Source organism: Balaenoptera borealis, assembly GCF_965194805.1.
Source record: "Balaenoptera borealis genome assembly, chromosome: 14".
NCBI lineage: Eukaryota > Metazoa > Chordata > Mammalia > Artiodactyla > Balaenopteridae > Balaenoptera > Balaenoptera borealis.
The window spans coordinates 85,489,209-85,514,205 of NC_138875.1; the positions used below are offsets into that span (position 1 = coordinate 85,489,209).

Genomic DNA, 24,997 nt, shown 5'->3' on the forward strand with positions numbered 1-24,997 from the left:
TAATGAGGACTTTTCTAAAATTAACAAGAATGTCCTACACTGTTGGTGGGAATGTAAGTTGGTGCAGCCATTGTGGAAAACAGTATGGAGGTTCCTCAGAAAACTAAAAATAGAGCTACCATATGATCCAGCAATCCCACTCCTGGGCATATATCCAGACAAAACTATAATTCAAAAAGATACATGCACCCCTATGTTCATAGCAGCACTATTCACAACAGCCAAGACATGGAAACAACCAAAGTGTCCATCGACAGATGAATGGCTAAAGAAGATGTGGTACATATACACAATGGAGTCCTACTCAGCCATAAAAAGGAATGAAATAATGCCGTTTGCAGCAACATGGATGCAACTAGAGATCATCAAACTAAGTGAAGTAAATCAGAAAGAGAAAGACAAATGCCACATGATATCACTTATATGTGGAATCTAAAATATGACACAAATGAACTTATCTATGAAACAGAAACAAAATCAGGGACATAGAGAACAGACTGGTGGTTGCCAAGGGGGAGAGGGTAAGAGTGGGAGTTTGGGATTAGCAGATGCAAACTGTATATATACAGAATGGATAAACAACAAGGTCCTACTGTATAGCACAGGGAACGATATTCAATATCCTGTGATAAACCAGAATGGAAAAGAATATGAAAAAGAATGCAAAAAAAATTTTTTTAAGTTGAGAGACCTTAAACAGATGCCCATTTTTCCTGAAAGTACTAAAATCCAGAAATACACTTACATTTAATTAAAATACCTTTTAAATACAAAAAAAAAAAAAAAGAAAGAAAAAAAAGAAGAGGGAAATTTCCTGCACACTTCTTGCTTTCTTACACTGTTGGCGCCAAGACGAAGGTGGCTGGCTTTGCTCTCTCTTTTCCATGTGCCTCTCCGGTTAGAACGTAACACATGGATCCAGCTTTCACGTTGTCTTGGAAACAATCCCCTCCATGATGAGTGCCCTGAGGATGGTGTGGACCATCTCCCGACACTACAATAAAGACGAGAGGATGATTCCGCTCCTGGAGCGCGTCGCCTGGGAAATCGCGGAGAGAGTCTGCAAAGTGGTGAATCTTCGGACTTTGTTCAGGTAAGAAGTAAAGGCACTGTGTTTTTCTTAAGATCTTAAACAGCTTTAGCGAAACATAATTCACACGCCGTACAAGTCACCTGTTTAAAAAGTACAATTTAATGCTTTTAGTATATTCACAGAGATGTGCATCCATAGCCATCAATGATTTTAGAATATTTTTTTCATCCCAGAAAGAAATCTTTTCCCTTTAGCTTCACTCCCACCCTCCCCAACCCCGCAGCCCTGGGCAACCACTGACCTACTCTCTGTCTCTGTGGATTCGCCTCTTCTGAACATTCCTGCACGTGGAATCATACAACACGGGGTCTTTTATGACTGGCTCCTCCCACTCAGCATCATGTTTTCAAGGTTCATTCATGGTGTAGTTTGCATCGGTGTTTCATTCCTTTTTCTGGCCAAATAATACTCCACGGTGTGGATTACTCAGGACCGTCTTCCTTGGTTATCCTTGGAGAGACCGAGGCGGATTGTCCAAGGGAACCTCACTCCTGGACCCCAGAGCCCCTCAGCTGGAACAGCCTCTGAGGATCAAATGTGGAAGGAGACACAGATCAATTTTTTACTTTCTTTTTTTTTTCTGGCCGGGCTGCTCGACATGCAGGATCTTAGTTCCCCAACCAGCGAACGAACCCGTGCCCCCTACAGTGGAAGCATGGAGTCCTAACCACTGGACTGCCAGGGAATTCCGTTTTTTTTTTAACTCTCTTAAAAAACAATCTATGTAAGTGAAATAGGTACCAAAATCTCAGCATTATCATTTTACTCCGCTCTTGCTTCTGGCTTAGGACCCAAGGCCACCTGCTCCCCTTCCAGCTCAAACAGAAAGCTTACCAGGCTTTGCACATTGCAGGTTGGGGGCAGCTGCATCAAAGGTCAGCCTGGGCCGCGGCTTGGAATCCTGCCTGCAGCCCCACCAATCACATCCCTGCCAGTTTCATCAGAACAGCAGCTCACCCGGGAAGGTTTCTGCAGTGAGACCATGACATCAGAGAGGCTCCGCTCCTTGCTTAGAATTGTCCCCTTAGAAGCCTGCTTCCCCCGGGGAGCGGGGAGCGTGGCTCAGACCCTCGTGCCCATCACAGCATCTCTTTGCTTCCCAGAGAAAACCGAGCGAGCGCGCAACACAAAACCTTGGAGGCCAGGAACACCCTCAACACGTGGAAAAAGGCCTATTTCGACATCCGGGCCAAGATCGAGGCTTCAGGGAGAGAGGCTCGGTGGGAGTTTGATCGGAAACGGCTGTTCGAGAGAACGGATTACATGGCGACCGTCTGCCAGGATCTCTACGACGTCCTGCAGGTGAGCGGGGGGCTGGGGGGCGTTCTCTTCAATGCATGCAAAGGTGGTTAGAGCTGGGATTTGCCCGATGGAAGGCAGTTTGGCTTTTGACAGTGGGCCTCTCCGTGTCAGGTGGGAGGCAGAGAGGGTCTGGCCGGAAGAGAAGCCTGCAGAGCAGACACAATGTACCGGAATGTCCCAGAGCACACCTGACCTTTGCAGCTCTCCCTTGAGTTTTGTGACAGCCCTCCTTCTCCCCTTGCTTTTGGTTTCCTTTCCTTTTCTTTTCTGGCTGCACTGCGAGGCTTGCGGGGTCTTAGTTCCCCGACAAGGGATTGAACCCGGGGCCCACAGCAGTGAAAGTGCCGAGTCCTAACCACTGGACTGCCAGGGAATTCCCTTGGTTTTCTTTATCTTTTAATTAAAAAAAAATTGAAATATAGTTGATGTACAACATTGTATAAGTTACAGGTATACAGTATAGTGATTCACAGTTTTTTGTTTTTTTTTTTTTAATTTATTTATTTATTTTTGACTGTGTTGGGTCTTCGTTTCTGTGCGAGGGCTTTCTCTAGTTGTGGCAAGCGGGGACCACTCTTCATCGCGGTGCACGGGCCTCTCACTGTCGCGGCCTCTCTTGTTGAGGAGCACAGGCTCCAGATGCACAGGCTCAGTAGTTGTGGCTCACGGGCCCAGTCGCTCCGCGGCATGTGGGATCTTCCCAGACCAGGGCTCGAACCCGTGTCCCCTGCATTGGCAGGCAGATTCTCAACCACTGCGCCACCAGGGAAGCCCTGATTCACAGTTTTTAAAGGTTATACTCCATTTGTAATTATGAAATATTGGCTATATTCCCCATGTTGTACAATATATCCTTGTAGCTTATTTTAAACCTAACAGTTTGTACCTCTGACTCCCCACCTCTATATTGCCCCTCCCCACCTCTAGTAACAGCTAGTTTGTTCTCTGTGAGTCTGTTTCTTTTTTGTTATATAGTCACTAGTTTGTTGTATTTTTTAGGTTCCACATGTAAATGATTATCATGTAGTATTTGTCTTTCTCTGTCTGATTTCATTTAGCAGAATACCCTCCAAGTCCATCCATGTGGCTGCAAATGGCAAAATTTCATTCTTTTTTAGGGCTGAGTAGTATTCCATTGTATATATACGTACCACATCTTCTTTATCCATTCCTCTGTCGATGGGCATTTAGGTTGCTTCCATGTCTTGGTTTTCTTTTGACTCTGGCCACGCCTTCTCAGTGTCTTTTGCAAAATCTTCCCCCTCTGTCTTTCCATTAAGTGTTGGAATTCCTCAAAGGCGGTCTGAGACCTTCTCTCCCCTGAAGCCGCATCATCCCTGCCATCGCCACAATGACTACCCATCTATCTGCCGGTGCTTCCTGTTTATCTGAGCCCACTCTCTTTTCAATGAATGTACGCAAGGCTTAGTGGCTGATGGGTTGAATTAGCCAGCCCTTGTCTCATGAAGGTCCATCCATTCATTTACTCTCTAAATATTTATCAAGCACTCACAACGTGCCAGGCACTTGTCCTTGCTGCTAGAGAAATGATGATGAGCAAAGACCAGGGCCGGCTGTGTGACCGCAGTGCCCAGTGCAAACAGAAATGTTGACCCCTTATTCAACAAGCAGGAAAAAAATGCTGTTAAAAGTCTTAAAATATAAAAGCTTTTCCTTCTGACATGTCTCGCCTTGGCATGGCCTTGTTTGTTGGTTTGTTACGACTGTAGCAAAGTAAAGAAAAGAAAGTAAAAGAAAATTAAACATTTAAATTATTTGCATGAACTTTACGGTTCTTCTTTATATTGTGCAGCGTCAGCTTAACATGCAAAGAGAAGGGCATTTGTCTGGTGTGTGGAATCACTGAAATGACAGTTTGTATTTTGCAGCTCTTTCTTTTTTTAAATAAATTTATTTATTTATTTCTTTTTGGCTGCGTTGTGTCTTCGTTGTGGTGCATGGGCTCCTCATTGCAGTGGCTTCTCTTGTTGCAGAGCACGGGCTCCAGGCACGCGGGCTTCAGTAGTTGTGGCTCAAGGGCTCTAGAGCGCAGGCTCAGTAGTTGTGGCGCATGGGCTTAGTTGCTCCGCGGCATGTGAGATCTTCCCGGACCAGGGCTCGAACCCATTGGCAGGCGGATTCTTAACCACTGCGCCACCAGGGAAGTCCCTGTTTCGCAGCTCTTAAGTGCAGATGTAAACGCTTCACATGACTAACTCGGCTGGTTTCATTTCACTTCTTGATGTGTGCAGTTCTACCAGCGTTCTCTGCTTCAGCTCACTGATGGGGAAGGAAGGCTGAGAGGAAAAGGAGTTGTGGGTTTTCCTATCTCCATCATTCCTTCTGAGCCGTCATTTTCAGCGTGAATAGTTGGCCGATATGGTGAAGTACAGGGGTGAGAAGCAATATGGTAGGTAGGGTTCCTTGGTCGGGTATGTTTCTTAGCCTTTTTTTCTGCGTTGGAAGCGAGCTCTGTTCTGCAAGGAGAAGGTGGCCTCTCTGAGCTGTTGGTGTCCTCCTTTACTCACCGTAGCTGCCACACGCTGACCGGTACTGGCACTGAGTCTCCCTGAACTCTCGTGCATCATGGCTCCACCGGGATTCTCTGCTCATGGGACCTCACACGCTGCGTGTCAGTGGGGTGTTGTGAACAGCACACACGCAGACTTCACTTATCGCCTCTGCTCACACGTGTGCCCGATTGTCCCCGAGACTTCATTTACAAAACACAAGTTCAGAGATAAAATGATTGAGAATTTCAAGATGGCAATAGCAGAGCCTTAAACCCAGCACGGGACCCTCTGGAGCCTGGGGCCCTGTGCGCCTGCCCGGGTCCCACACCTATGAAGCCAGCCCCGTCTGTACATAGTCTATGGCTCATGGAGCTTACAGTCCAGTAGAAGAGAAACATGGTAGACAATAATCGCACAGATGCATAGCTACAGCTGAAGTGAGTGCTAGGAAAGAAGACTAGAGGGGGCTGTGGAAGTGTGCACAGGGGCCTGGCCTGTTCTAAAGGGTCGGACTTAATGAAGGCATATTTAATAATGAGTAGTAGGTACCTGGCATTTCACACTGCAGGTGCAAATGCCCTGAGACAGAAAGGGACGTGGGACTGAAAGAGGCCTGGGGTGGCTGCAAGGTGGCAGGGGGAGAGCAGTATGGGAGCACATGGAAGGAGTAGGTAGGGGCTTGAGCATGCAGACTTTGTAAGCTGTGTCAGGGCATCTGGAACGGGTCCTTCGTGCAGTGGGCATAGTACCAAAGGGATTAGGCTTTGGTGCTCCAAAGGGAGGAGGTTACCTGTGTGACCAGATTCTTGCCCGCAGGTAAACCTAGATATGCAACCCGTTGGTCATTAGAGCAATCATGAGAAAACCAAGTGGTCACCTCCTCGTGTTTTGTTTGATCGGACAGGTCCTGGAGGAATTCTACAACATATTTGGTTCAGAGCTAAAAGCAGTGACTGGGGATCCCAAGCGCATCGACGATGTGCTGTGCCGGGTGGACAGCCTGGTCACCCCCATGGAAAGCCTGACCTTCGACCCCTTCAGCATCAAGTGCTCCCAGTACTGGAAATACGTGATGGACGACTTCAAGATCGACGTCCTGGCAAGTAACACACCCTTCGATTCGATTTTGGAAGTGGATACCATGTTTTCTCCATGTTAAATCTGTTGGGTTATTTAGTTATGTTTAGGGTTTTTGTTTTTTGTTTTTAAATCATAAAAAGGGATACCTGCTTTTTGGTGAAAAATGGAAACAATGCAGAAGAGCATAAGGTAACAACGAACACTTCTCAGTGTCCTCTGTCCCCACCCCTACTCCCCAGGTGGAATACGTTTGAAGCGAGCTAGACACCGTAGAATGGCTACCAAGGTGGGTTGGGTGTATAACTGGAGAGGTTGTAGAGCGGCCGGGGTGAAGAATGGGACTTAATTCGGTAAGCAGTAGGGAGCCATTGAAGGTTGTTCACCAAGGCAGTGATGTCATCAGACTTATACCGAAGAGGGTTTTTCTGGCTGCAGCATAGGTGGGTCTGAGCTAGGGAAGGAGAGGGGGTGGGGAGGTGGTATAAGAGCTTACGGCCCTAGGTGTGGGCGAGTCGGGGCCGGTCAGAGAGAATACGACCTCACTGCCTGCGGCCTGGGCAGGATGGCCCACCACGCTCACCTTTTAAGACTCACGTGCGGAACACCACCAGGAGCGTCCCTGTTTTATGTTTTAAGTAAGTGTTTCGATAACCCCAGAGCATCTTTCATATTGTCACTGAAAGTGGGATCCCCTGCTCACTGCTCAAAAACCAATAGAGAGGCAAGGTTGGTGGAAAGGAAAGTTTGCTTTATTTTGGCTGCTGGCAACCAGGGGTGGGGGCGGACTCCTGTCCAAAGGTTGACTCCCCCCGACTGAGGGTCAGTGGGCAAGAGCTTTTATAGACGGAGGAGGGGGCTACGTGCAGAAACAGCACAGTCAGCCCTGACAGGCAGCTTTTTTATTTATTTATTTATTTATTTATATTTAAAAATTTATTTTTATTTTATTTATTTAATTTTATTTTATTTTTGAGTCTTCGTTGCTGCACGCGGGCTTTCTCTCGCTGTGGCGAGTGGGGGCTCCTCTTCGTTGTGGTGCGCAGGCTTCTCACTGCAGTGGCTTCGCTTGTTGCGGAGCACAGGCTCAAGTGCATGGGCTTCAGTAGTTGTGGCACACGGGCTTAGTTGCTCCTCGGCATGTGGGATCTTCCCAGACCAGGGATCAAACCCATGTCCCCTGCATTGGCAGGTGGATTCTTAACCACTGCACCACCAGGGAAGTCCCACCATACAACCTTTCTTGTCCAACCCTTCATTTTTCCTGGAGTTAATCATTGCTTTTATTTGCATTTGCTTGGTTAGTTACATATACACTATTAATCTTTCCAACTGCCCTAACATCTTTTTCACACACCTATCGATAGTGAGTTCCATCTGCTGAGACATATCAGTGCTACTGTTTTTCCAGAGACCTTTCTTCCAGAGCTTGCTGTCTTCCTGCTCCAGTCTAGATTGTTTGCTCCTCAGACGTGTTGTGAAGCAGTTGCCCTAAGACTTCCTATCTTCTCTCATCTGTGTTGGATCCTACTTTCTAGAGCTCACAGCTTCCTCTTTCCTTGTTTGTTCCTTTGTTTTGCTGGAGCACATTTTTTAGTAGCTTCCTGAGAAAGGTTTCATGGGACATGCATTTTTTCTGAGTCTTGCATGTGTGAATTCTGAAATAGTAGGTATGGAGTTCAAGGTAGAAAATAACTTTTCTTCAGAAATTTGAAGATGTTCTTTATTGGTTTCTAGTTTCCAGTGTTATTAGAAGTCTGATGTCGCTCTGATTTAATTTTTCTAGACTTAACCTTCCACTCTGCATAGAGTGGGCTGGGGATGGAGCTATAGAGCACGTGTCCTGAGTGGCCTAGCTGTGTGGGGTGGAGAAGGGGTCCTCTGTTTGCCCCTCCCCTTCCTGGTGGCCTGGTGCCCTCTAATGCTCAGCCTCGCAGAGGTTTCCATGGGACAAACAGGTGCCCCCCGCCTCCCCCACCCATGGCCAGCGTTAGGTAGTAATTCCCTGCCTTCTATAAGGTTAGTTACTCTCCTTCCAAAAATTCCTGAACTATCTCCTCTCCCGTTTCTTTGTCTATATGAGTTAATACTTTAAAGATTTCCTTTTCTATCATTTTGAACTAGTGGAGGAGAGAGAGCAGAAAACGAATGCTGCCGGTCCGCCATTTTTTTCTTTTAATATTTATTTATTTAGGTTACGCTGGGTCTTAGTTGTGGCATGGGGGATCTTCACTGCGGCATGCGGACTTCTTAGTTGCGGCATGCATGCTTCTTAGTTGTGGCCTGTGAACCCTTAGTTGCGGCATGCAAACTCCTGGTTGTGGCATGCATGCGGGATCCAGTTCCCCGACCAGGGATCGAACCTGGGCCCCCTGCATTGGGAGCACAGAGTCTCACCCACTGGACCACCAGGAAGTCCCCAGTCTGCCATTTTTAACTGGATCTCAGCTTCCACCAAAGCACAATGGAAATCCTTCTCAAGGCACTGATTTGGTTTTTTGCTCCTTTCTTGCCATTTTGTTATTTTTGTGGGGTAATTACAGGGTCATAAGGGTTTTTTCTGGGCTTTTTTTTTTGGCAGGTTATTGAGAAAGAAGCAAAAAATTTTATTGACGAATCTTTTAAGACACTTCGATCAGCTGAAGCAGCATTTGACATGCTTTTAAAATTTAAGCATATTCGTTCACGGGAGGCCATTAATCGACAAATGATGATGAAATTTAATGATATTCTTGCACAGTACTGTAAAGAGGTATGGCTGCTGTAGCAGTAAAAATACACTTGGCAAAATGTAACAATTGGATCACACTGTTGTCTTTCTCATCTAAGTTCAGAGAAACTGTAATTTTCCCAAAGAAGCTTGTCGTATAACCAAAATGAAGTGGGTTTGTTTATTTAGTGGAGAAATTCAGTAAGAATTTATGAAGTACAATATTGTATGCCTCACATTGTGATGGATCCTGAGTGAGTTAGTCATAATAATCATCACAGTAATGACAGTGTAGTAGTCATAGCTACCCATGTGTGAAGGTCAAGGGTGTGTTCACATACACATTCCTGTTGTAAGGACCCTTGTTATACATTGGACCCACCCAGATAATCCAGGATAGTCTCCTTATTTTAAGGTCAGCCGACTGGCAACCTTAACTCCATCTGCTACCTAATTCCTCTTTGTCAGGAATGGATCAGGACCATTAATGGGGCAGGTATTGTTTTGCCTCTGACACCTAATTACTCACATAAGAGTGTGAAATACTTATTTAAAAATGCAAGCCCAGACCATATGATCCAGCAATCCCATTTTGCGTATATACCCAAAAGAATTGAAAGCAGAGTCTCGAAGAGATATTTGAATATCGATGTTTGTAGCAGCACTATTCACAGTGGCAAAAAGCTGGAAATCACCCAAGGGTCCATTGATAGATGAATGGATAAACAAAATGTGGTCTATCCATACAATGGAATATTATCCAGCTTTAAAAAGGAAGGAAATTCTGCCATATGCTACAACATGGATGAACCTTGAGGGCTTTGTGTTAATTGAAATAAACCAGTCATAAAAAGACAAATACTCTTTGATTCTACTTATATGAGGTACCTAGAGCAAAGTCATAGAGACAGAAAGTAGACAGGTTGTTCTACTTTGTTGTTGTAGGGGCTGAGGGAGGGAGAAGTGGGGAGTTACTGTGTTTAATGTGTACCCAGAGTTTCAGTTTTACAAGATGAAAGAAGTTGTGGAGATGGATGTACCACAGCATGAATGTAGTTAATTCCACTGAAATGTACGCTGAGAAATGGTTAGGATGGTAAATTTTATGTCATGCATATCGTACCACAATTTAAAAAATATTACATGATAAATAATTATAAAACCTCAGTGGCACGTGCACATACACACACACACACACACACACACACACACACACACACACACACACACACACACACGCAATGCAGGCCTGGCCACCAATCATGTCTAGAACAGATTTCAGAATTTCCAATAGGTTGGTCAAATGATCGTACACAGTCTGTAAGTATAAGGAAGTTTGGATCATTGCATGTTTTAAACCAAACAAAAAAATTCCTACAGAGTATAGGAAAACGTAGTAAATAATAAGTAGTAAAAGCCCTATTCTGTACCTTAGACTAGTTCTTGACGTTCCATCTTCATTTCTTTAAAGATACAAATCTCAAGTTAAATCTTTTCTTGGCTCACAGACTGATGCTTATCACTTACGGAATACGTTTGATTGCTTTGCAGATTGACATCGTTAACAAAATCTTTGTTCAGAACCTTGACAACCCACCGCTGTATAAGAATCACCCTCCCGTAGCAGGTGCAATCTACTGGGAACGGTCCCTGTTCTTCCGGATTAAGCACACCATCCTCAGATTTCAAGAAGTAGAGGGGATCTTGGACAGTGATGGAGGAAGAGAAGTATGTTGCTTCTGCTGGGAATGTCACCTTTTGTATTTCACGGTTCAATTCTAGATGGGCAGCCTCCCTGGGCGCTGATCCTTCAGTCCAGGCAGCTGCCGGCATGGGGTGGGCTATGTAGAGTTGCCTGCGTGAGAAGCAGCTCAATTTCAAATCCATGTCTGCAATTTAGAAGGTCTTTTCTGCGGTCCCTGGGGACCACATCTCCAGACCTACCTATGACATCTTCCAGGTGGCAGTCACATGACTTCCCCCTGACCTTGATCTTCAGCCTCTCCAGAGGGTGACCAGCAACTTTCTGATAATACTGTCCCTCCCCCACCCATGCATTTTTGTCTGTTATATCACAGGGGGTGGGAAACCTTTTCTTTAACGGTCCAGAGAGTAAGTATTCTAGGCATTTGAGGGTCGGATGGCCCCTGCTGCAACTACTCAACTCTGCCTTTGTAGCAAGAAAGTGACCATCGATACCACATAAATGAACAGGTGAGACTGTGTTCCAATAAGACATCACTGTGGACGCTGAAATTTGAATTTCGCATGGTTGTCACGTGTCAGGAAGCACTGTTGTTCTTTTTGAGTTCCTTCATTCTTAGCTTCTGGGCTGCACCAAACCCACAGGCTGAGGTTTGTGAGCCCAGTTAATCAGCCTAGATTTCAAGCCCTACCATGGCAGACAAACCCTCCAACGTTTGTGCAAATCTGCCTGCTTCCTTTTGCAAAATGTGTTAACTGATAATTTTTTTTTAAAAAAAGAGAGGAAAAAAATGTTATTTTCAAGGACAAAATGACCATTGCCTGACTTCTTTGGTAGGTAAAGCAAAAATATCTGGAAGTGGGTAGGACAATGAAAGACTACGAAGATAAAAAGTATGAGCAGTGGAAAGAGACGACAGAACAGGTCCTGCCAACTCTCATGAAGAAGAGTCTGCTCACTAAGGTGTGTCTTTCCAGATCCACGTCCTAGATTCCGGGGCGGCCAAGTAAGGTGATGGTGGCTACTATTTCCTTGAGATGTGATGTGTTGACTCTCATGAAGTTGAGAGGTATTTCCAAAATCAAAGGCACAGAAGGGCAGAGGTTGACCCGGGAGAAGAAGAGAGGCAGAAAGGGAATAGATGGAGGAAGCAAAATGTCACCGTCAGGGAACACGCTGGGGTTAGGCAGCCCTCCTGACTCCTTGGGCAAGTGGCTTAACTCTGAGCTCCAGTGACCCAGTTTGTAAAATGAGTTGGATTAGACGATCAGAAACATGCAAAGTATTAGCTGAACCGTATATGAAACAGCTGACCGTTGATCATTTTTAACCTACAGAAAAATGTCACTTCCCTTGATTCATCCGCATCTTTAGCACAGGGTCCGGCACGTAGCAATTGCTCAGTAAATAAACACTAGCTAGGAGGTTCAAGGGAAGACCTGGGCCTGGCGGTTTTCGGTCTTCGGTACTAAAAGGAGTGAAGAGGCCAGGTAGGGCCTGTCAGGAACTGGACAGCTCGTGTCCTATTCAAAAGGGGCAGCTGCTACCCAGCTTCTGTCTGTTCTTTGCCATTTATCATCAGCTTTTCCAATTTTTCAAGGGAAACCAGATTTCTGGATTTTTACATTCAGTTGCCCAATTTTCGAACGTGGGCGACTAAATCGAATTCTTTAAAAACTCTGTTCACCAAACAAAATATGAATTCTAGCTAGTTCCGGCCAGCTCCCCAGTCTGTCAGGGCAGCAAGGACCCTCCATTGATCTTTTTCAAATTCACGTTTAACTTGGGTTGCGTTGATCTAATTCCTTCTTGGACCGCCCTTCCGACGATGTTTTATAAAAACACAGTCTCTCCCACAGACTTCTGCTGCTGGTGATGACGCCCCGAACTCTGACAGGGGGGCTGGTTTTGCAATCAACTTTTCACCTGCTCTCAGGGAGATTATTAACGAAGCAAAGTACTTGGAACAGCTGGGGTTCCCTGTCCCCGAATTAGCAAGGAATGTTGCCCTCCAGGAAGACAAATTTCTTAGGTAAAATGATTCTTCTCTTAAATCAACAGTAAACATTTTTTGTCTTGGGACCCCTTTGCACTCTTCAAAATTATTGAAAACACGCCCCCTACCCATGCCAAAGCTTTCATTTTTGTGGATTTTATAACTGCCAATATTTGCCACATTAGAAATAAAAACTAAGAAATGTTTAAAATATGTGTTTATTCATTCATCTAAAAATAACAACGATAAATCTATTTCATGTTAACCTAATAACATTTTCACTTTTTCATTTTTTAAATTAATATTTACTGGGGTATAGTTGATTTACAATGTTGTGTTAGTTTCAGGTGTACAGCAAAGTGAATCAGTTCCACATATACATATATCCACTCTTCTTTAGATTCTTTTCCCATGTAGGTCATTACAGAGTATTGAGTAGAGTTCCCTGTAAGTAACATTTTTAAATAAAAAGTAACCAATATTTTCCAAAAAAGAAAGTTAGTGGGAAGAGTGGCATTCTTTAAAATTTTTAGTCTGGTTAATGGTCTTTTGTATCCTATCTGTAAGGTTATTAATCTTTTTATGAGCTCCATTGTATTTTTCTCACGTCAGTGACTTTCCTGTAATGTGCAGGTACACGGATGGGATACAACGTATGTTGGATCATTATCACATGCTCATTGGAACGTTAAATGAGGCAGAGGCTCTCCTCCTTGACGACCATTCCCAGGAATTAGTAAGAGTGTTTAAGTCTGGATATAAGAGGTTAAACTGGAACTCACTAGGTAATATAATTCATCTATCTATTGCCTTTTAGACTTTGGGATGTAAAAAATCATTCTTTTAGATTGTCTTAGTTGAATTATAATTTTTCTATGTATGTAGATGTGGTTAACAAATACATTTTCAGCATCAGTAAAGTACACTTTGTGGAACATGGAATCCATCTCAAGGCTTTAGTTGGGGGTGAAGGTGAGGTGGACGGGGTGCCGTTTTGACATTCGACTGACCCAAAGCTTTCTCCTCCAAAAATAAAGTGACTTATACTTTTTTCCCCTAAAACTGAAATTTTTTTTTAAAATAAATTTATTTATTTTTGGCTGCATTGGGTCTTCGTTGCTGCACGCAGGCATTCTCTAGTTGTGGCGAGCAGGGGCTACTCTTTGCTGCGGTGTGCAGGCTTCTCGTTGCGGTGGCTTCTCTTGTTGCGGAGCACGGGCTCTAGGCGCCCGGGCTTCAGTAGTTGTGGCACGTGGGCTCAGTAGTTGTGGTTCGCCGGCTCTAGGGCGCAGGCTCAGCAGTTGTGGCGCACGGGCTTAGTTGCTCCGTGGCATGTGGGATCTTCCTGGACCAGGGCTCGAACCCGTGTCCCTTGCATTGGCAGGTGGATTCTTAACCACTGCGCCACCAGGGAAGCCCTAAAACTGAAATTTTAATTTCCAGATAATTACAGAGTCACACGCAGTTGCAAGAATTAATACAGACAGATCCTGGGTACCCTTTGCTTGGTTTTCCCCCAGTGGCAACTTCTGCAAAACTGTAGTGCAAACCACAGCCCAGATCTTTACATCGATATAGTCAAGACACAGAACATTTCCACACCACAGTGATTCCTCATGTCGCCCTTTTAAAGTCACACCCACTTCCCTCCTACCCCCATCCTCTACTGAACCCCTGGCAGCCACTAATCTGTTTTCTGTTTCTATAATTTTGTCATTTTAAGAGTGTTACATAAAATATTATATGACCCTTTTGGTGTTGGCTTTTCTCACCCAGCACAATTCTCTGGAGATTTTTCCAAGTTCTTGCCTGTTTCAACAGTTTGTTCCTTTTTATCAGTGAATAAAAAACTGTGGTATCAATGTTTCATTCACCTAGATATCCTAGAGAATATATAGGTTGTTTCCACGTTTGACTATTATGAATATACATTTGTGCTATAGAATCACTTGTGTACAGGGTTTTATGTGAACATGAGTCTTCATTTCTCTGGGATAAATGCCCAGGGTTGTATGGTACTTGTGTGTTTAGTCTTTTTTTTTTTATTAAAAAAACTGAAGAATAGTTGATGTACAATGTTATATAAGTTATATATACAGTATAGTATACAGTATAGTGATTCACAATTTTTAAATGTTATACTCCATTTATAGTTATTATAAAATATTGGCTGTATTCCCTGTGTTGTAGAATATATCCTTGTAGCTTATTTTATACATAATAGTTGGTACCTCTTAATCCCCTACCTATATTGCCCCTCCCCATTTCCCTATCCCTCTGGTAACTACTAGGTTGTTCTCTATATCTGTGAGTCTGCTTCTTTTTTGTTATATTCATTAGTTGTTTGTTTAGTCTTTTTTTTTTTTTTAATGTCATAGTGTTGTCCAGAGTGGCTATACCATTTTACATTCTCACCAGCAATATACATTTCACGATCTCTAGATCTTGGCCAGCCTTTGGTATTGTCACCATTTTTAAAAATTTAGCCATCTGATAGCTGTGTAATGATAGCTCGTTGTGGTTTTGCTTTGCATTTTTCTGTAATGGCTAATGATGTGTTTGTTTGCCTTTATATATCCTCTTCTTATGTGTTTGTTTGCCTTTATATATCCTCTTTGGTGTAATGTCTTTTTTTGTTCTTTTGCCCATTTTCTAATTATATCACTTGCTTTTTTATTGTTGAGCTTTGAGAGTTCTTTATATATTGTAGATACTAGTCCTTTATTGGATATGTGGTTTGGAAATACTTTCTCCCACTCTGTAGCTTGTCTTTTCATTCTCCTAATAGCATCTTTTGCAGAGCTATTTTGATGAAGTCCAATTTATCAATTTTTCCTTTTATGGATCATGATTTTGGTGTCAAGTCTAGGGACTCTTTGCCTAGCCCTAGATCCCAAAATTTTTCTAATTTTTCTAAATATTTTATAATTTTATGTTTTACAGTTAAGACTGTGATCAATCTTGATTTTTTTCTTTTTTTTTTTTGTACAAAGTGAGAGACTTAAGTTGCGGTTCATTTGTTTTTCCAATTGTTGTAGCATTGTTTCTTGGAAAGGCTAACTTTTTCCATTAAATCACTTTTACACCTTTGTCAAAAACTAGTTGAGCATATTTGTATGGGTCTATTTCTGGATTCTCTATTCTGTTCCATTGATCTATGTGTCTGTCCCTCTGCCAATATCACAGAACCTTGAATCCTTAATTATTGTGGCTACATAGTAAGTCTTGAGATTGGGTAGACTGGTAACCACTGATCTTTTTATTGTCTCTATAGTTTTGCCTTTTCCAGAATGTCATATAATTAGAATCATACAGTGTGCAGCCTTTTCAGATTGGCTTCTTTCACTTAGCAATAAAATTTAAGGTTCCTCCATATAATTGTGCATTTCTTTTTATTACCAAATAATATTCCATTGTGTGGATGTACTGTAGTTTATCTGTTCACCTGTTGAAGGACATCTTGGTTGCTTCCACATTTTGGCAATTATGAATAAAGCTGCTAAAAATGTTCATGTGCAGGTTTTTGTGTAGTAGTGATTTCTTTGTTCTTCTTTTTTTGTTTGTTTTAAAATTACAGATTCAGTTTCCTTAATAGTTATAGGACTATTCAAGTGATTATTTCCTATTGGGTGAGTTGTGCAGCTTGTGCTTTTCAAAGAAGTGATGCATTTCATCTAAGTTGTCAGATTTATTGTGCAGATTTGTTCTTATTGTTCCCTTATTATCTTTTTAAAGACTGTACATCTTTAGTGGTCCCTCCTATTTAATTCTGGATATGGTTAATTTGTGTCTTCTCTTTTTTTCTTTTCAGTCCTGCTAGAGATTAGTCAGTTTTACTGAAGCTCTTTGTTTCATTGATTTTATCTGTTGTTTTTCTGTGTTTAATTTTACTGATTTCTGCTTATCTTTATTATTTCCTTCTGCTTGCTTTGGATTTATTTTACTCTTCTTTTTCAAGGTTCTTGACGTGGGAACTTAGATCATTGATTTGAAATCTTTCCTCTTTTCTAATGTATGCGTTTGGTGCTATTAATTTCCTTGTCAGCACTGCTTTAGCTGTGTCGCACAGATTCTGATAGTTGTATTTTAATTTTTATTCAATTAAGTGTATTTGAAAAATTTCCCTTGAGACTTCCTCCATGACTCATGGATTATTTAAAAGTGTGTTGTTTAGTTTCGAAGTGTTTGGAGATTTCCCCTGTTATCTTTCTGTCATTGTTTTGTAATTTGAGTCCACTGTGGTTGGAGAACATACTCAGTATAATTTCAATTCTTTTAAATTTGTTGAGGTTTGTTTTACAGCTCAGGATATAGTCTATCTTGTTTTATGTTCTGTGGCCACTTGAAAAGAATATGTATTCTACTTTGCTGAGTAGAATGTTCTATAAATGTTGATTAACGTTGTTGGTTCATGATGTCGTTGAGTTTTTCTATATCCTTGTTGATTTTCTGTCTAGTTGTTCTGTCAGTTACTGAGAGAGGAATGTTGACATGTCCAATTATAATCATGGATTTACCTATTTCTTTTATCAGGTCTATCATTTTTTACTTCACGTATTTTACAATTCTGTTGTTTTGATGCATGCAAGTTTAGGATTGCTATGTCTTCTTCTGAATTAAACCCTTTAATCATTAAATAATATTCAACTCTCTCTGATAATTTTCTTTGTTCTAAAGTCTACTTTACCTAATATTAATATATCCATTCTGGTTTTCCTTTGATTAATGTTTGCACAGTATATGTTTTTCCATCCTTTACTTTCAACTTGCTGATAGAATTGTATTTGAAATGAGTTTCTTGTAGACAGCATATAGTTGGGTCATGTTTTTAGCCTACTCTGTCTTGGTGCATTTAGACCATTTACATTTCATGTAATTATTGATTTGTTAGGGCTCAAGTCTGTCAATTTTTTTGTTTTCTGCTTGTTCTTTTTGTTTCTCTGTTTTTCTTTTACTTGCCTTTCCATGGGCCACTGGAACATTTTCTATAATTCCATTTTGATTTATCTATAGCGTTCTTATAGCATTTTTTTAGTGGTTGCTCTAGGTTACATATACATAACATTACAGTTTACTGGTTTGAGTGAAGTATAGAAATCTATAGAATTTTTCCAGTTTGAATAAAGTATAGAAACCTTAACTCCCCTTACCCTCTCCCACTTATGATATAGTTATCTTAAATATTTCTTCTATATACATTTTGGACCACAACAGACAGTGTTACAATTTTTGCTGCAACCGTCAAATCTAAGTTAGGAAGCTCAAGAAAAGAAGGAAAAAACTATTGTATTTTCCTATATTTTTACCTACTGTGCTCGTTCTTCCTCCCTGATGTTCCCAGGGTCTTTCTCTTACTGGGTCCTTTCTATTTACAAAACTTCCTGTGGCCATCCTTTTAGCATAGGTCTGCTGGTGACGTAATCGCCTAGTTTCCCTTCTGAGAATACCTTGGTTTCCCCTTTGTTACTGTCAGGTGGAAGTAGAAATCCAGGTTCCCTAGTCAGCCTTCACTGACAGTCGAGGGGAAGCTCCACATAACTGCTGGGAGGGGTGGGGGTCCCAGCCCCCCTGCAGTCTCTACTGACACTCTGGGGTGGCAGGGGGCAGTGCTCGTTGCTGGACTGTGGAGGTGAAAGTCCCATCTACCTCCACGGCCTCCTCTGATGCCACCACGGCAGGCATAAGGGGACAGGGGTTTGGGGCACCTCACTGCAACATTCTGAGGGTGGAAGTCTAGGCCCCCTCCACCTGGCCCTTCTGGCATGGGTGAGGGCAGGGTCACATTTTTATCTGTGGTGTTTGGCTGGAGCAGAGCAGTTATTGTCTAAAATTTTGTCTTGCTAGGGTGTCCCTTTCCTGGTCCCTTGGTCAGAGAAAACAGGATTTTCTTGAGGCTTTTTTTTGGTGCATGTGTGTCTGTACCCATGGGCACTTATGGGTCGCCGGCTCCTTCAGCTCCAGGTCTGGGATATAGATCCCAGGAAAAAGATCCCAGGGCCCTCATCACCACATCATTCCTCAGATCCTGGGCTCCCCACTGGTTGGCTATCTCTCCCCATTTCAGAGTCTTACATTTGTTTTATGGCTAATGTGCAGGGTTCTTAGTTGTATTTAGCAGGAGTAATAAGGAAAAGTACATACTTCTTCTTCCTTTACTTTTAAGAATAAACAAGGCATTTATGTTATTATTTTTCCTTCTTCCTCTTTCCCTTCCCTTGCTCCAAATCTTCTCCCCTTTTTTCGTTGTCATTTCCTTTTCTCCCCTTCCTCCCTTCTCCTTTGTACAGAGAACATGTGTGTTTGGACTGTGGGTTCCAGCGTGAAACCTCTGGATTAAAAGTCCAGCTTCTACCCATGTGACTCAACTTCTCGGAGGCTCCGTTTCCTCATCTCTAAAATGGGCATAATCTTAGTACCTGATTCATAGGGCTGTTGTAAGGATTCGATCATGTAATCAACATCTCATGCTTAGGCCATCGCCCAACTGATCATAAGTGCTTAACTCAGGTTTACTATTCACATTCTTGCTGTTTACTTTTCTAAGCAACAGGCCAGAGGGTTGCCTAACTGTAGGCAGGGTTGCATGTAGTGGAGGGTTTGTGTTGCCATGGCAATGAGAAGGCAAGAGGGTTGTGCCTCCTCTTTCTCCCCACCGTGCTTCAGATACGATGATGCTAAAAAGCAAACAGGAGAAATGTATCGTTTGGTTGACCCTGAGCACCGGCTCCTGGTTCTGGTCCCCAGGGACCATGTGGATCTTTGTCACCTCAAAGACCCAAGGGCATGGAAGGAGCAGGATCCTTCCTGTGAAGGGATGTTGGCGGGAGGGGTATGGAAAGGAAGAGTTGAAAGCCAACTATCTTTCTTTTGTTCTTTCTCTTTTTCTCCGAAGGTATTGCTGACTACATAACTCGGTGCAAACAGGCCATTGGGAAATTTGAGTCCCTCGTCCACCAGATTCATAAGAATGCAGATGACATTTCTTCCAGACTTACTTTAATAGAATCCATAAATCTCTTTAAGTATCCAGCACCTAAAAGTGAGGAAGAACTCCCAGGTAGATCTGACTTCTTGTTTCTTTGATTATGGAAGGAATGGAAAAGCCTCTTGGGCATGATTGTGCACACACACACACACAGACACACACACACACACACACACACACACAGTTTATTCCACAAATGGAATAAAACCATGCCTCATGATCTCAGGCATTTACTTGAAAAGATCATGGGTAATTCTTACTTTTTGCCGTGTTTTATGTATTGCTTACATAGTTTTACAAATTCCTAAGTCTATGAAAATCAATAGTACTTTTGTCAATAACTTTGTAACAGTACAGTGAACTGTGTTTTATGGGCTCACATTTACTTGTTCAAACGGGGTATTTTAAGCTGTCTTGGACTAGTCAACAAGGAATTCAGGATTAGTTAACAAGCAATTCAAGACAAGCAAGATTGCCCAAAGGCAAAGCATGCACAAGTGGCGTTCATTCCCATGTTGTCATGTATTTTTTGCTTTGGATGTGTCTTGCTTCGGGTGGTGTTGATTTATTTTCTGCTTTTGGTCAAGATTGGAGGCTGCTTTCGTATTTGCAAGATATACAGCTAACGTTTGGGTTGCTTCTTGAGTAATGTCCCTTCCCATGTTTGTGAAGAGCTGTAACAGTTGTCTTCTACTGCAGGCATGAAGGAATTCTTTGAGCACATTGAACAAGAAAGGGCCAAAGATGTGGACCACATGGTCAGGTGGTATCTTGCCATTGGGCCTCTACTGACCAAAGTTGAGGGGCTGGTTATCCAGACCAACACGGGCAAGGCCCCCAAGCTGGCCTCCTACTACGAATACTGGGAAAATAGAATTTACGAGGTCTTGACAAAGCTCATCCTGAAGTAAGTTAATGTTCATATTGCATGTTTTAAAGACAGTGTGCATAGATTAAAATATCTTACACATATGAATAGTTAAAGAGAAGCCACAAGGTACAGAACAAAAATCAGCTGGACAGTAAGTCTGCTTTCTAGCCAAAGGGCACTCATAAGATGGAAGGCTGACTTCCTATTTTGGCTCATGTTCTTTTTTTTTTCAGTTGACACTCAATATTTATTAAATGTGAAAGTTACAGATAAAATTTAAAACCATATTTGAAAAAAGAGAACTGTATGTGATATATATATCAGACCTCTGATAGGGAGAATTTTCTATTCTGGAAGAAAAGGAAGAAATCATAAGAGAAGAGATGGACAGACGTTGGATGCAAAAATTTTAAATGTTTTTTCACAAAATAAAAGGATAGAATTGGAAAAGAATTTACAGCAAATGTGCTTTTATGCATTAACTTATGGAAATACTTTTGTAATATAATGAGAAAAGTGACTACACTACAAGAGACACAATGAGATTTTTCACAAAAATGAATTACAACTATCAAAAAATTTAGAAATTGATCCTTGTGAGTAATCATAGAAATGAATGATAAAACAACTATTAAATTAACAAATAACTTTTTAAAAATTTATTTATTTTATTTTTTTATTTTTGGCTGTGTTGGGTCTTCGTTGCTGCGCGTGGGCTTTCTCTAGTTGCGGTGAGTGGGGACTACTCTTCATTGCAGTGTGCGGGCTTCTCATTGCGGGGGCTTCTCTTGTTGCAGAGCATGGGCTCTAGGCGCGCGGGCTTCAGTAGTTGTGGCGCACGGGCTTAGTTGCTCTGCGGCATGTGGGATCCTCCCTGACCAGGGCTCGAACCCGTGTCCCCTACATTGGCAGGTGGATTCTTAACTGTTGCACCACCAGGGAAGTCCCCTGGATGTAGTTTGACAAACTTCACTTCATTGATCCTTTAAATAAATCTGTTTTCTACATATTTCATTTGCTTTTTAATGTTGCTTCTAACTTTGACTCTTAAAGCAGCCACTTAGGAATTCCCGGGCGGTCGAGTGGTTAGGACTCCGTGCTTTCACTGCCAAGGGCCCGGGGTTCGATTCCTGGCTGGGGAACTAAGATCCCACAAGCCGCCTGGCACAGCCAAAAAAAAAAAAGCAGCCCCTCATATAGGGCTACCTCCTGAGTTTTCTCTTTCTAATACACTATGTTTTCCCTTGATCCATTCATCCATTTACCCATCAATCCATCTATTCACTCATTCATTCATTCCAAGGTTTATTAGAGCCTGGACTGGACCAGATAAAGCCCCTATTTTTCTGGAGCTTCTCCATCCTCATAGGAGAGAGATGCAAGACTCAAGGAAATAAATATTCTCTGTGAAAGAAATAAAGCAGAATAATGTTCCGGGGAGAGACTGGAAGGGCTGTTGTGATTGGTTGGTCAAGAAAGGCCACGGAGAGGCCACGTTTTAGCTGAGCCCTGAAGATAAGGAGCAAGCTGGAAAGGGAGGAGCTTTCTGGGAGAAGACAAAGGCCAGTGTAAAGACCTGGAGGCCACGTGGGAGGAACAGAAGGAAGGAATAAAGAGAGTGAAGGGAGCGGGTAGGAGAAGAAGCTGAGCAGGCAGGGGCCAGATCATGAAGAGCCTGGCAGGAGCTTGCATTTATCCTCAGAGAGAGAAGAGTTACATGTTTTATACACTCTCTCTGGCTGTAGGGATTACTGAATTGGGGTGGGGGTGGGGGGAAGAGGGAGACCGGTTTGCAGGCTAATGAAGTGTCCATCCCTGTGTTGTCCCTGATTTAATCCTGGAAAGGACAGAGTCTGGTGGGCCAGGTGGCGGGGGGGGACATGAGTGTTCATTTTTCCTGAACCAGAGTCAAACAGCTTTTGGAGTTCCCATTACTAAGTATCTTCCAACTAATAGGTATTCTAACTTCCCCAAAGTAGAAATGAACTATTTGTAAAATTTGGGCCATAAAAAGGGTATATAATGAAACTCACCCCACACTGTCCATTACAGCCGTAGAATGTGCTATTCCTTGTCACAGGCTTTTTACAGGTGGCGGCTGGGACTCTAGCCATTTTCACCCGCTGTCAGATATCTTTCACGCTGCTGAGTACTGAGTCTGTTTTATTAACCCCTCCTAGGAATTTGCAGTCTTTTAATTCTTTAATCCTTGGAAACGTCCCTTTGTTCCAAACGGAAACCATTTTGACGGCGCCCGAGATCATCCTGCACCCCAGCGCAAGCGAGATTGACAAAATGTGCGTCTACTGTGTTCGAAATTGTGTGGAGATGACCAAGGTAGGGACGGAACTGTGTGTAGCTTCCCGGTTGACCCCTTGTCACAGAGGGCTGGGCCTGCCAGCTGCGGACAGCAGGTGACCCAGGAGGTCAAGAACACAGGCTCCACCGTGTCCTTTGTCCAGACCGTTTTCGTCTCTTCCTGGCTCCTCCTCTGTAAATCTCTGAAGTTTGGGGGTGTCCCAAGGCTCGATGCCGGCTCCCTTCTCACCTCTCTTTGTCTTCTTTGTGCATTCTCACAACCGGTCCCATGGCCGTTATTACCAACCCTATGGAGGCAAGCCCGCTGCATTTCCATCTCCAACCCAGAATTCTCTACTACACAACACATGTTTCTCGTCGCCTACCGGCTGTCTCCCCTTGAACCTTAGACTTGGTGAGTCCAAGATGGAATTCTTGGCTTTCCAACGTGCAGCCTGGTCCTGCCCCTGTTTTCCCTACTTCAGGCAGCGGCGCCAACATCCACCCAAGTGGTTGAGTCGAAACCCTGGGAGCCATCCTTGATCCCTCTTTTCTCCCATCCACCCATATCCAGCCCATTGGTAAGTCTGGTTGACTCGCTCTCCCAAACACGCCTCTGATCTCCCCTCTTCTCTCCTTTTCCACGTTACCAGTCCATCCCAAGTTCATCGTCCCTCACCTGGACTATTGCAGTAATGTTTCCACAGGTGGTCAGGATTATCCTTTAAAAACATGAATCGTTTCATGTTATCCCTGTATAAAAGCCCCCGATGACTTCATGTTGCACTTAGAACATAATCCAAACTCCTCATTCTGGTCTATGAGCCCCTCTGCAATCTAGCACCTGCCTGCCTTTCTGATCAGCTGCTACCTGTACACACCCCACTGTGCCCCAGCCTAATGCACCTCCAGCAGGTAACACCACTTCCTCCTTGAAATGGTGGCACTCCTGTTCCCTCTGCCTGGAACCTTCTGTCCCCCCAGACCTTGACTTGCTGGCTCCTTCGGGTCCTTCTCTGTTACATCACCCTACTCCATCTTCTTCCTAGCCCGTATCACTATCTGACCTTTTCTTATTTATTTACTTGCTTGTTCATGCTTTGACTAGCTCATGCCACTAGAATGCAGGTTCCACGACACCATGAACTTTGTGTGTCTGTTCACTCTGGAACCCCCAGCACCTCGCACAGCTCCTAGCACATAATTGGCACTCAGTCAGTGCTTGTCAAATGAGTGTCGGTTGGCAAATAACCCAAAGTTTACGTCTTACCAACATTGGGAAAATAGGGCCATCTTTGTGGATAAGAGATGTCACACCCCCTCAAGACACTAATATCTTTCTTTTCACTTGGTTTGTTCAGAAAGTCAAACATATCTCAGGCGTTTAAAAAAATTTTTTTTTAATTAATTAATTTATTTATTTTTGGCTGCATTGGGTCTTCGTTGCTGTGCGTGGGCTTTCCTCTAGTTGCGGTGAGCGGGGGCTACTCTTCATTGCGGTGTGTGGGCTTCTCATTGCGGTGGCTTCTCTTGTTGCGGAGCACGGCCTCTAGGCACGTGGGCTTCAGTAGTTGTGGCACGTGGGCTCAGTAGTTGTGGCTCGTGGGCTATAGAGCGCAGGCTCAGTAGTTGTGGCGCACAGGCTTAGTTGCTCCACGGCATGTGGGATATTCCTGGACCACGGCTCGAACCCGTGTCCCCTGCATTGGCAGGCAGATTGTTAACCACTGCACCACCAGGGAAGCCCTCAGGCATGTTTTTTAGCATAAAACTAAGTGTAGATATTACAAATAGGGAATTTCATTTCACTGTACTTGGAAATTAATGAATAAATTGCACATGTTTTATAATCTATGCAAATAGGTCATTTATTAAACCTTGGTCATATAAATTCTCTTAACTTTTAGGTGTTACATTACCAAGTCTTTGAACAGGAAAACAAAACAATTTCCAAGGGGTAAATAAATAGGAAAGACTCTTTGTGAAACATTATGGATATTAATCATAGTTTTTCATGCCAATTTATTCCCACCCCCACCATAGATGGGTTTGAGGCTTTGTGGTGAAGACTGTTATTTTATCTTCATAACTGCTTTCTTTTATTTATTTTTATTATATTTTTACCAACGCTTGTTTTAAATGAAAATAATTTTTACCTATCCTCTTGGAAAGTGTTGGAAATGCCTTTCATTAACAAAAATCTCTGCAAATAAACACTTATGGCGAGGTGATTTAAGTTGGCTTGACTGCACTATTTGAACTTCAGGATTCATATTTCATGACTGAAAACAATGAGCAAAAGTTTTAAACTAGGATCAAATTACCTCATCTATTAAGTGGAAATGATAATACAATCCATGTTCTAGAGTGGGTTGGGAGAATTAAATGGCATAACATGTAAAGCACTTAACACAGTACTTGGCAATTAGCTCTAAATAAACGTTAGC

General features: G+C 42.9%; 1 protein-coding gene across 1 annotated transcript in view; it reads left to right on the forward strand.

The window, feature by feature from the left end:
* DNAH10 (dynein axonemal heavy chain 10) overlaps positions 1–24,997 on the forward strand; it is a 148,341-nt gene that overhangs the window by 22,229 nt on the left and 101,115 nt on the right. Inside the window, exons 10-20 of the mRNA XM_082353905.1 lie at positions 903–1,093; positions 2,197–2,395; positions 5,813–6,007; positions 8,567–8,737; positions 10,247–10,423; positions 11,238–11,363; positions 12,260–12,432; positions 13,030–13,181; positions 19,289–19,453; positions 20,081–20,288; positions 22,433–22,589. Of these exons, the coding sequence (XP_082210031.1) occupies positions 903–1,093; positions 2,197–2,395; positions 5,813–6,007; positions 8,567–8,737; positions 10,247–10,423; positions 11,238–11,363; positions 12,260–12,432; positions 13,030–13,181; positions 19,289–19,453; positions 20,081–20,288; positions 22,433–22,589 (1,914 nt within the window). The remainder of the gene's footprint in view (positions 1–902; positions 1,094–2,196; positions 2,396–5,812; positions 6,008–8,566; positions 8,738–10,246; positions 10,424–11,237; positions 11,364–12,259; positions 12,433–13,029; positions 13,182–19,288; positions 19,454–20,080; positions 20,289–22,432; positions 22,590–24,997) is intronic.